The sequence below is a fragment of the Myotis nattereri genome (genome assembly GCF_964212035.1).
Source record: "Myotis nattereri genome assembly, chromosome: 5".
NCBI classification, from domain to species: domain Eukaryota; kingdom Metazoa; phylum Chordata; class Mammalia; order Chiroptera; family Vespertilionidae; genus Myotis; species Myotis nattereri.
In genome coordinates, this window is record NC_138080.1 from 25,175,178 (window position 1) to 25,187,887 (window position 12,710).

At 47.1% G+C, this 12,710-nt stretch overlaps 1 protein-coding gene across 5 annotated transcripts in view; it reads left to right on the forward strand.

The window, feature by feature from the left end:
- The window catches only part of ECSIT (ECSIT signaling integrator), an 18,397-nt gene extending 5,699 nt beyond the window's left edge, over nt 1–12,698 (forward strand). For 4 of the 5 annotated variants that reach the window (XM_081092465.1, XM_081092464.1, XM_081092463.1 and 1 more), the window contains 7 exons: nt 1,627–1,745; nt 6,136–6,553; nt 6,915–7,138; nt 11,342–11,399; nt 11,509–11,657; nt 11,818–11,923; nt 12,357–12,698. In XM_081092465.1, the coding sequence (XP_080948591.1) occupies nt 1,650–1,745; nt 6,136–6,553; nt 6,915–7,138; nt 11,342–11,399; nt 11,509–11,657; nt 11,818–11,923; nt 12,357–12,607 (1,302 nt within the window). In that variant the 5' untranslated portion in view covers nt 1,627–1,649 and the 3' untranslated portion in view covers nt 12,608–12,698. Of the gene's footprint in view, nt 1–1,626; nt 1,746–6,135; nt 7,139–11,341; nt 11,400–11,508; nt 11,658–11,817; nt 11,924–12,356 lie in introns of all 5 variants that reach the window. The other variant, XR_013996065.1, reaches the window with a different exon arrangement.
- The last annotated feature ends 12 nt before the right edge of the window (nt 12,699–12,710 follow it).

Consider the following 12,710-nt stretch of genomic DNA (forward strand, 5'->3'; position numbering starts at 1 on the left):
CCTTTGCCACACAATTCACACAAATTCAAAGTGGATCATAGACCTAAATGTAAGAGCTAAAAGTCTTAGAAGAAAGAGAGAGGTAAATCTTTATAACCTTGGCTCGGCATGTTTTTTAAGATACAATATCAAAAGCAGAGCTATAAAAGAAAAACGTTAATTGGACTTCATCACAATTTAAAACTTGTGCTGCAATGATAACAAGTGCAAAGAAAACCCAAAGAATGGGAGAAATTATTTTTAAATCATAAGGGTCTGTTATCCAGGATATTTAAAGAACTCTTACAACTCAATAATGAAAAAGAGAACCCATTTTTTAAAAATGGACAAAGCATTTAAATAGACATTTCTCCAATGAAGATACACAATGGCCAGTAAGCACGTGAAAAGATGCTCAACATCATTCATCATTAGGGAAATGCAAATCCAAACCCCGAGGAGCTACCACTTCACACTCACCAGGATGTCTAGTCAAAAAGACAGTAAGTGTTGGCCAGGACGTGGAGACACTGGGACCCTTACACGGTGCCGGTGGGAATGTAAAATGGAGCTACTTTGGAAAAGTTTCAGGGGCTCCTCAAAATGCTAAGTAGAGTTACCACATATCCCAGCAACATGACTTCTAAGGGTAGACCCAAGAGAAGTGTAAACACATGTTCACACGAAGGCTTCTACATGGGCGTTCATAGCAGCAATCGTTACAGTAAAAGAGTGGGAACAAGCCAAATGTCCAGCCGTTGATGAAGGGATAAATAAAACATCTAGACAATGGAAATGTTTTGGTAACTAAAAGGGATGAAGTCGGATACATGTTACAACATGGATAAACCTTGGACACATGCTAAATGAAAGGGGCTAGCCACAAAAGAACATACGTATATCGTATGATTCCATTTATATGACATGCCCAGAGTAGGCACATTTATAGAGATGGTAGATTATTGGTTGTCTAGGGTTGAGGATGAAAGGAAATCAGAGTGATAGTTAATGTTTTTGTTTTCATTAGGTTTTGTTTTCAGTGTGACAAAAATGTTCTAAAATTACAGTGCTGATTGCACAACTCTGAATATACTTAAAAAAAATAGATTGAACTTTATACTATTTTAAAAATTAAAACTTTACTGTTGAAAGTTTTACATATGTTCCCCTTTTCCCCCCAGAACTTTATATTTTAAAAGGTTGGACTGTATGGTATGTGACTAAAGTTAAGAAATGACCTCATAGGGCCTTTCCCAGGTTCTAGTCAGGGCACATACCTAGATTGCAGGTTCGATCCCCAGTTGGGACGTGTACAAGAGGCAACCGATCAATGTTTCTCCTACATCAATGTTTTTCTCCCTCTCTCTCTAAAATCAATAAAAACATATCCTCTGAAGAGGATTAAAAAAAAATTAATAAAAAAGACCTGGGAGGGAGGGTGGGGAACCATTGCAGCAAATTTCTCTAGATAGTGAAGCAAGGACCCTTGATTGTAACAGTCATTTAAGCTCCATCCTGTGGATGAGGAAGCAGTGGGGCTGGTGAGTTAGCTATGCAGTCTGGAATGTGGCCTCTGCCAAGAGTGAGGTCTCATCTCCATTAGCAGGTGGGGTGCCAAGCTGATGCTGTCCCTTCTCCCTTGTCCAGGTGGCTGTCCAACAAGCAGAGGCATGAGCTGGGCCCAGGCCATCATGCTGGCTCGGGGCCTCTCTCGGGGCTGGAGAGGCATCTGTGGTGCTGCCCTCACGGGAGCCCCCTTCTCTCAGGTAACTGCCAACCAAGTAGTCATCAGGGTGGAGGGAGGGAGGGATGGAGGCAGGCAGGCCGAGGATTTGCTCCCAAGCCCTTCAGAATCCACCCAATGAAGGCAGCTGGCGGGGGGGGGGGTGGTGGGGGTGGTGGTGGTGGTGTCTGGGCTGGCCTGTCTGCTCTGAGGGCCAATTGAATGTTTCTTATTTATTTTAAAAAGTGCTGGTGCCCACAGGTATGAGGGGGAATTTGAAAATAAGGATGTATGAGCCAACCAGATTTGAGTGGTGACTCTGGATACCTCCTACATCCACCAATAAGGATGTGGGCAGAAAATTGAACTTCCATCCCTTATCCAAAGTGATGACCCAAGGCAATCAATGGCCATAGACTGAAGCAACAATGGTGATGGTGGTGATACTGTTAAAAGCTCTCTTACTGAGCCCCTTCTCCGTGCCAGGCCCTTTGCTATGCATTTAATTTAGATGATCTCCTTTGGGTATCCTAGAGCTTCCTTTTCGATTTTTTCCTTATGCCACACCACTTGTAGTACTGTTTGCCTACACTTTCACTTTAAATGAATGTCTGTCTATTTGTTTTACATCACCTTATGTAAGCAAGACTTCAGGATGGCTGTGGGGGCAGCAGAGAAGAGACTCCAGGCCCAGCTCTGCTGCTCGGCAGCCGTGTGACACCAGGCATCCCACTTCACCCCCCTGGGCCTCAGCTTCCTCATCTGTGAAAGGGTGCAGTCAGTACTCAACAATGCCTGGAACATAAGAATACTCAGTAAACATTCAGTTCAAGTAAAAATAAGAAATTCGTCGTTTATCATCTAAAGCAGGGTTCGGCACAATTTTTTGTAAAGGGTCATAGAGTTAAGTATTTTTGGCTTTGCAGGACACACAAGCTTCATCACAGCTGTTCAACTCTGTCACAAGCCAGACATAATGAATGAGCATGGCTGTGTTCCAATAAAACTTTACTGACAAATGTAGGCAGCTGTCCACTGTTGAATCCCTGTAAATTATTCTTTATTTCAGTTAATGTATGCTTAATTTCTGACTGGTCCTTTTCCATGTCTTTGACATTCTCACTAAGATCCTTGAAAGTTTCACCAAGTCCCTTGAAGGTTTCATGAAGATCCTTGAGTAACCTTATAACCATGGTTTTGAACTCTGTATCCAGTAGTTTGCTTTCTTCCATTTCTTTCATTTGTGACATGTTTCTTTGTCTCTCATTTTGGAGAGCTGCTATGTCTCCTGGAGTTGGTAGAGTGGCCTTGTGTAGTGGGTGTCCTATAGGACCCAGTGGCTTAGCCTCCCCAGTGACCTGATCTGGTCATCTAGGTGCGCCCGTGTGGGCTGTGTGTATAGCCTTGTTGTAGTTGAGCCTTGATTCCTGTTGGCGTCACTGGGAGGAGTTGACCTCCAGGCCAATTGGCTGTGGGGACCAGCTGCGACTTTAGTGGGAGAGCTGCTGTGCAGGAGACACCCCTGTGGAGCAGGACTTGCTTCAGTGGGGCTTTGGTGCTCACTGAGTCTGCCCCTTGAGTGTGTCGCTTATGGATGTGTAGAGTTGTAATCTGTATGGTCAGAGCTGTCTACTGGGTGCACTGGCTTTGGGGCCTCCCAGGAGGTCAGCCACTGCCTGGGGCCACCTGGCAGGAGCTAGAGAGAGATCTGCAGATTCCTCCTATTTGTTTTGGGTTTACAAGTGCCCAGGCGAGGCCCAGCTGTGAAGCAAGGCAGACTGGTGCTGGTGCTGAGGCTTGGGCCTTTTATTGATAGGTAAGGGGCACTCTGACACCAGCTGTGGCTTGTTTGAGATATTTCAGCAGAGTTTAAGCTTGAGCCAGGACAGGCCATTCATGTGGAAAAGCTGCTGCCAACGGCTTGGGTAGGGCTGCCAATTGGATGGGGCCAGGTCTCAGGGAATCACCAGGGTGAAGCAAACAGTGTTGGGGACTCATATATGGTTGCCAGTCAGCCCTGGGACGGGGGAGATCTTGGCATAGGAATAATGACCTCTGTGAGCACCTCCGTCTGATAGAAGATGCCAGACAATCCAGTTCCTCCCCCTATATATCTGGGTCCCCCAAAGCCTCCTGGCACTGGAGCTCAGAGGTATCGAGTCCAAGTAAGTTCATGCCCGGCCCTTTAAGAGGGACATCTGGGTCTCCGGCAGCCTCCGTGTCCCTCAGCCACAATCCCTGCTGGTTTTTACAGCTCAAAGTTACAGGGATTTCTCTTCCGAGCTCTGGGACCCTGAGTCGGGGGGTGTGGTGTTGAGCAGGGACCCTTTGCTCCTCACAGCGGCCTCTGCAGGGATGATCTCCCTCTGGATTTAAAAAACGCCACATGTGGGTGTTGGACCAGCCCATTCCACACCTCCACCCCTCCTACCAGTCTCAACGTGCTTTCTTCTTTACTCTCTAGTTGTAGGACTTCCATTCAACCAGCTTTCAGGCGGTTCTGAATGATGGTTCTGTATTTTAGTTGTAATTTTGATGTGGTTGTGGGAGGCAGTGAGTACCAGCATTTACCTTTGCCCCCATCTTGGTTCCTCCCAAAATTCTAAAAGTTCTGAGGCTGCATCACGACAAGGGTCTGTCTTCCTGTCTGGCCACCACTTAGCTCTAGAGCAGCGGTTCTCAACCTGTGGGTCGCGACCCCTTGGGTTGAACGACCCTTTCACAGGGGTCGCCTAAGACCATCGGAAAACACATATATAATTACATATTGTTTTTGTGATTAATCACTATGCTTTAATTATGTTCAATTTGTAACAATGAAAATACATCCTGCATATCAGATATTTACATGACGATTCATAACAGTAGCAAAATTACAATTATGAAGTAGCAACGAAAATAATTTTATGGTTGGGGGTCACCACAACATGAGGAACTGTATTAAAGGGTCACGGCATCAGGAAGGTTGAGAACCACTGCTCTAGGGGCAAGAGATTTCACGTGTTTATTATATTTCCTCCCAAACATATTTCATAGATGCAAAGTATGTATATCCATTTAGTTACTTCTCATTACTCACAGTATTATGGTCTATAAAATTGCTGCATACATTGAATTAGCGATTACTAAACCTTTGCTCCCAGGTGAAGTATGAGGTAGGGTTCCTGTGAGCCTCTTGTCACATTTTCCTCAGCCAATCATTACGTAACCTTATTGTATGCATATTTCTGTTTAAAGGGACCTTATTTAATATATATTGTTGATTAATTAACATTGAACTCACAATCAACAGCACTATAACTTATGCCTAAATGAAGCTTATCTACCACATGTGTTTTTTCTGTAAGCAACAGCAAAGCCTTCTTGTATGTAGGAGCGCTAAGCAGCACTCTGTGCCACGTTTGGGGACCATTTTCAGTAGCAAAATCACCAACAAAAAGATGTGAGAAACATGCACTAAGTAAGCCCCTGAAAGGACTCGTGACAGTATGAGAACCAAGACAAGAAGGCAGAGCATCATCTTGTTCAACCTCAGCCATATGTGTCCACAAAAGACCAGGAAAGTGCCATGAGGGAGTACTGACTTGGGGATTACACATCAATTTTAGCAAGTAGGCAAATTCGGAAATATGGAATCCACAAATAATGATGATCTACTGTATGTAAGTTTGGGGATTTTTTTTAATATATATTTTTATTGATTTTAGAGAGGAAGGGAGAGGGATGGAGAGATAGAAACATCAATGATGAGAGAGAATCATTGATAGGCTGCATCCTGCATGTCCCCTACTGGGGATCAAACCCGCAACCCAGGCATGTGCCCTTGGCCAGAATGGAACCTGGGACCCTTCAGTCCGCAGGCCAACGCTCTATCCACTGAGCCAAACTGGCTAGGGCAGGGATTCTTTTTTTTTTTTTTTTTTTTTTTTATGCATATGGGAACCTACTCTAAACCAGTTTCATACTCTGCTTTTTTTAATTTAATGATATACCTTGAAGATCATCCAAGTAACACAAGACCTCCTCAGCGTGTCTTAGAGCAGCAGATGTGCTTCTTGTCCAAGTTCATAGCCATTTGCTTTAACATTTCCTTGCTGATGCACACTGGGGCCATTTCCACTGACATGGCGGATGCACAGTCATGTGGTGCAGGTGTGTTTAGAGATGTCAGATTTAAATAGCAGGTGCAGGATTGCTGTGACAGAAGGGGTGTGTTTGTCCTCGTGAATATTGTCAAATTGTCTCCGAGGAGGTTTTCCCATTGTGTTCTCATACTCTGTGATGGTGGTTGATCTTGGATTTGGAACCACAGCTTACCTCCTCAGAAGCCTTTAGGGATGCCCACTGGCATCTTCCCCAGGAAAGAGCAAGCCTGGCATTCCCCGAGGGGCACTGGGAGGTAGCAGATTCCAGCAGTGGTTCTCTGTCCTTAGGTACCCTCCCAGGTCCCTCGAGGCCTCCACTGCAGTGTAGCCACCCACAGCTCTGACTCATCTCTGGTCCCGAGGCCACCTGAGCCCCAGCGGCAGCCTGCCAAGCCCCTGTCACCCCACGAAGAGCTGTTTAGGCCGGCGCCAGATGGGGCCCGGGACAAAGCCAGCTTTGTGCGAGCTGTGCAGAACTTTGGGCAGCACAACGTGCACAAGCGGGGCCACGTCGACTTCATCTACCTTGCCCTGCGCAAGATGCGGGATTACGGCGTTGAAAAGGACCTGGCTGTCTACAACCTGCTGCTTGACGTCTTCCCCAAGGAGGTCTTCCGGCCTCGCAACGTCTTCCAGAAAATCTTCGTCCACTACCCACGGCAGCAGGAGTGCGGGCTTGCTGTCCTGGAGCAGATGGAGAACCATGGTGAGGCCAGCAGGCCCAGGGTGGGGGAGTGGCTGCCTCCCACTGCTGGGTCTGGGCCCCTACATCCCTCTGTGGCTCTGATGTGTGTCCTGTCTGCCTGCTCCCCTCCCCCGTCTCTCTCAAATCTCTCTTTGGCTCTCATCCCTTTCCTCTCTCCCTCTGACTTTTCCTTTAAATTCTCTCAAATTCTGTCCTCTGGCATCAATTCCCTGACGTCTATTCTCCCTATTTCTTGCTCTTTCCATCTGGTCCTTGCCATAATTTCCTCTTGGTCCCGGGCTCCTCTACTGGCCTCTGTCTCCCACCATGTCTCCCCTCTCTGCCCTCTCCCTGAGGCTCTGCTGCCATCCACCTGGCACAGGGGTGATGCCCAACAAGGAGACCGAGTTCCTGCTGATTCAGATATTTGGGCGCAAAAGCTACCCCATGCTCAAGTTCGTGCGCATGAAGCTGTGGTTCTCCCGCTTCAAGAACATCAACCCCTTCCCTGTGCCCCGGGACCTGCCCAAGGACCCTGTGGACCTGGCTGTGTTGGGCCTGCGACACATAGAGCCTGACCTCAGCGCCAGGGTCACCATCTACCAGGTATTCACCCCTGTCCATTCCACCCTGGGCTGCGCTCCCCCTTTACTCCTTACCGCAGCTTGACTCTGACCTCTGCTCCTACTCCTCTCCCCACATGCACTATAATCCAGGCATCTGCCTTCCTTTCTGTTCCTTGAGCAACCTGCCTGTTCCCTCCTTGAGTTGTTACACTTTACACTCGCCGTTTGCTCGGTCAGGAACACTCTTCCCTGGGGACTTCACATTCTTCCCGTCTCAACAGCACTGTCTCTTCCTCAGGGTCCCCTTCCTGACCACCATGTCGTACTGAGTTTGGCTGCTCAATCGCTGACTCAGTTTCCCCTGTGTCTCCCAAGGTCCAGCCCAGGGTCTGTCACAAAGCTCAGCAGTTGTTTGTTGAATGACTGAATGAAATATTCTATATCCCCACCCATGTCCCGAGGGCCCCACTCATGCTAGGTCACATGGGACCTAAAGAGAGCCCCCTCACAGTATTGGTCTGGTCATGGAGGCCAACCCTGGATAACAGCTCCCCTCAGAGCCACTGGTTCTAAGATAGAGAAACCCTGGGGGCCATGGTAGCCAGAAGGGGCAGGGAACCTGGAGGGCTTCTTGGAGGAGGTGAAGGTGAGCTTGGCTTAGGCAGGACAGGAGAGGCGAGAGTATTCCAGGCAGAGGGAGCAGCATGGGGCAGGCTTTAAGGTCAGGGAGATGCTGAAAGGTCTTCCTTTGGTGCAGAGGCTCTGGGTTGGGGAGAAGAGGCCAGGAGGACGATGGCTTAAAGAGCTTGTTTTTGAACCTGTTGGTGTGGAGAGAGCCTGGAGGAGGGATGGTGTGGATGTCATGTTTCTGGAAGGAGTTGCAATTTCAAAAGTGCCCTCTAGTAGCCATGTGGATGGAATTGGGTAGTGGGGGGAGAAGACAAAGGGAGTAGGATAGTGGGTGATGCAGCATCCAAGTGAGAGAGGACAGAGGTAGTTTTTAACTCGTTTCTTAATTTTTTAAAAAGCCAAACAGTAAACAAGAACACAGTGAAGAGATCTCTCCTTTCCTGCTCTTTAGCCCGTCTCCCCCAGAGGAATTAACTTCCATGTCCCCTTCCAGAGAGATCCTGTGTGTTTGCAAGCAGATATATCTTTTTGCATAAACTGTGTACATAAATATCCCATTTCCCCCTGCCTCATTATGAAAAATACATACAGAAAGGTGGAAAGCATGATAAAATCACTGACACTACCCAGATTTAGAATGGAAACGATCCAGGTATCCATTAAGAGCAAATTGTGCATGCAGACTGTGGCACCTCAGTCAAAGATTTGGGAAAAAGGCAAAATGAAAGGATGAAGTATGCACACTGGTATAGTCAGCTATCTTCAGTGAGAGAGAGGGGATATAAAAGTGCATATACCTATTTGCCTATTTTCACAAAGATAAGTCAGAAATGGGTAGAAATGATAATCTCTGGGCAGGCGAGGAGATGGGGTAGAGAGAACTGGAATGGAAGAGAGACGTGGATCTATTTAATATGGATTGGCTTTTTACCTATGCAAATGTGTAAAAATAAAATTTAAAAAGGGGGGAAAAACTACCAAAATTTGAAACAAAAATGGATATAGCTAAATATCTAATGGATAGCATAACTTAGAAGAGAAAAAAAAATCTCAGTCACTGTCATCTGACTGTCCATCTTTAGTGGCATGTATTCTAAGAAACAAGATCAGCAGAGAAATCCTGAACTTGATCCCATAGCATTATGGTAGTAGTAATGTCAAAACTATTTATGTAAAAAAAAAAACACTATATATTGATGGGCAAGTCAAATAAATGCATGTATTACTGCTGATAGGAACAAAGATTTTTAGCATGAGAGAAAAAGATATATAATCAAATGTTATTTTTAAAAAACTCCATGGTGTTAAATTTTGAAAACTTTTAAAATTGATTTTAGAGGGGGGGAGGGAGGGAGGGAAAAAGAGAGAGAAACATCTATTTGCTGTTCCACTTATTTATGCATTCATTGGTTGAGTCTTATATATGCTCGCACCGGGAATCAAACCCCCTTACCTTGGCGTATTGAGACAGCTCTAACTAACTGAGCTACCTGGCCAGGCATGACGTTAAATTTAAAATGAAAAATCAGTATAAATACAGTCAAACCTTGTTTCTTGTATGTCTCCCATCTCGAACAATTTGACTCTCAATCTAGTTGTTCATAGAATAAAAGTCTCGATTGTTGAACGAAACTTCGAACCAAACTTTGGTTTTTGACCTGACAGTCCCTTCATGCTATTACCTCATCATGACAAAAAGCATCTCTCGGCAACAAACAAAGGAGAGAATGCAACAATTTTAGCACAATTTTAAAACATAAAGAGGCCATCAAGAGCCGAAACCTGTTTGGCTCAGTGGATAGAGCGTCGGCCTGCGGACTGAAAGGTCCCAGGTTCGATTCCGGTCAAGGGCATGTAACTGGGTTGCGGGCACATCCCCAGTGGGAGATGTGCAGGAGGCAGCTGATCGATGTTTCTCTCTCATCGATGTTTCTAACTCTCTATCTCTCTCCCTTCCTCTCTGTAAAAAATCAATAAAATATATTTAAAAAAAAAAAAAGAAAAAAAAAAGAGGCCATCAAGAGAGCTAATGTTGCCAAGGGTGAGAAAGAAACAAGGATCACAAGCAACTGAAGAGACAGGAAAACTGTTGTTGATTTGGATAACCAAAAAGCAATATGCAGTCACCGCACTTCAGAGGCCGTGATGTATGAACAAGCAAAGATGCTGCATGCTGACTGCTTAAAAGACACCCCTGGAACAGGTGCTGAAAGTGGCTCCTTTAAACCTAGCAGGGAGTGGCTCGATAAGTTTAAGAAAAGTAGTGTTTATTTATAGATTAAACAGTATGTTAGACATGTACTGTATACAAGAAAGGTTAAAACAGAATCATTTAGGGGTCTGGAACAGATTGATTCAATTTTCAAACAACAGCTTCTCAAACAGCCTTCTGGAATGAATTCAGTTCTAGAACCAAGGTCCCACCAAGGTCTTGGTTCTAGAACCAGGTTGTCCAGTAAGAGGGCCCAAGAGTAAAACATTTACTTTTTCCACCCCCAAAAAACACTTTTAAAAGCATTTCTCCTGCCCAGGAGTATAGCTCAGTTAGTTAAGCATCGACCCATGCACCAAGAGGTTGCTGGTTCAGTTTCCAGTCAGGGCACATATCTGATTTGCAGGCTCAGTTCCCAGGCAGCCAATGTTTCTCTCCCTGACTCCCTCTAAAACTAAAAACTAAAAGTAAATAAATAAAATAAACTTAAAAAAAATTTCTCCTAAAGGGGGTCAAATATATGGTGACAAAAGATTGGACTTTGGGTAGTAAACAGATGATGTATCACAGAATTGTACACTTGAAACCTATATAATTTTATCAATGTCACTCGATAAATAAAATAAAAAAAGAAAGTGTTTCTCCAGTGGCAGAGCATTACACACTTTCTGCATCTTGCCTTTTGCCCATTTCACTTAATAATACGCTTGGTGGTTCTTCTGTTTGTGCCCACGGATCCAATGAATTTTTAACCTGAAGGGATGGATGATGTGTACCAACAGTTGTCTACTCGCAGATACTTTAGTCAAAGCATATGTGCCCTTTTTTGGTTTGTTTATCCTCACCTGAGGATATTTTTCCATTGATATTTTAAAGTGAAAGAAGGGGTAAAGACAGAGAGAAACATTGATGTCAGAGACACACATTGATTGGTTGCCTCCTGCACACTCCTGACCAGGGCCTGGGCTGGGGAGGAGCTTGCAACCAAGGTACGTGCCCTTGACCAGAATCAAACCGGGACTCTTCGGAAGACAGGCTAATGCTCAATCCACTAAGCCAAACCAGTTAGGGCTGCTCTTGGCGTTTTAGAACCATCTGAAGTGAGTGCTGTTATTACCCCTATTTGAATGGGAGAAACTAAGGCACAGGTACAGCAAGTTGGCCATGGTCACACAGCCCGTGGCAGAGCCCAGATTTTAATGCAGGTGGGTGGCCTCCAGGGTTCCGGCTGTGTGAGCATCTGAAATGTTAGTGGCTGAATTGGATACAAGTGAGGAGGGGTTAGGCTTGAGTGACTTGTAGGAGGCCCAGAATTCGCTGGGGACCCCCCTTCCCCATTTCTCCCCAGTTCCTCTGTAGGGGCTGGAGCCCAAAAGCTTCCACTCCTATTCTTTTTTGCAGACGGCTTCATCCAAAGACTCCACAGGCACAGCAGATCCCACCGAGCAGCATATTGTAGGTAAGGCCCTGCGTGTAGAGCAGCTGGGTTCTCACTGGGCCTGCGGGGTGGGCTCCCTGGGCCTTTGGACTCAGCCAAGGCCCCTTGGGTATGCGTGTTGCCACACCAGGTATCCAGAGTCCCGATCAGCAGGCTGCCCTGGCCCGCCACAACCCCGCCCGGCCTATCTTCGTCGAGGGCCCCTTCTCCCTGTGGCTTCGCGACAAATGTGTCTACTACCACATCCTCAGAGCAGACTTGGTGCCCCCTGAGGAGAGGGTAAGGGCCCAAATGGTGAAGGGTGGGCGGCACTGCCCTGAGGGCTAGTAAGGGCTCACAGATTGGGGTGGGAGTGACAGTTTCTGCTGATGGTAGGGGGGAGGCTGCAAGATCCTGAGCCTCTGACTCTGTCTGTACCCCCCGCCCCTTCCTGGGGTAGGAAGTGGAGGAGATTCCAGAGGAATGGAACCTCTACTACCCGATACAGCTGGACTTGAAGTATGGGAGAGGCGGCTGGGATGACTACGAGTTTGACATCGATGAAGGTAAAAACTGGGATGAGCAGGACTCCAGATACAGCATGGGATGAGGTGTGGCCTATGGGGTTGAGGCAGACCTAGCAGGTGCCCAAATACACACACACCCGAGGGGCTCCGGGCCTGTCATTTCTCCATCATGGAGCGCCTCTGTGCTGGTTAGCCAGTGTGACCAGGGCAGGGCCAGAGGGGGAACAGGCAAGTTATACTCTGGGGAGGAGCAGGTGGGAAGCGGGAGGACGTTCCGGTGGAATCTTGAAGAACCAGGAGGCATCACACAGGTGACGCATGGGATGGGCGGTTGAGGCAGAGTGCATATCCTGTGCGGACACTTGGATACACAAGAAAACCAACAGGGAGCTTCCAGTCCCTGCCCTTGGCCTGGAAGGGGTGTGGGCTACAGTCCCCCCTGCACAAACTGAGGGCCTGTCTCTCCCAACAGTGGAAGAAGGCCCCGTCTTTGCCATGTGTATGGCAGGTGCCCATGACCAGGCTACACTGGCCAAGTGGATCCAGGGCCTGCAGGAGACCAACCCCGCCCTGGCCCAGATCCCCGTGATCTTCCGCCTGACAGGGTCCACTGGGGAGCTCCTGGCGTCCTCCTCAGGACTGGAGGAGCCCTCCCCGCCACCACCCCAAGAGCAGGAAGAAGAGGAAGACCATACGCAGCGACAAAAGCAGGGCCAGAGCTGAGGCCTGAGCGGGCTCCGGGGCGCGGGCCTGGACTGGTGTGGAAGCATGAGATGACCTTGGAATGTACAGCAAATAAAAGTTTCCTGGTTGAGGGCTGCCTTCC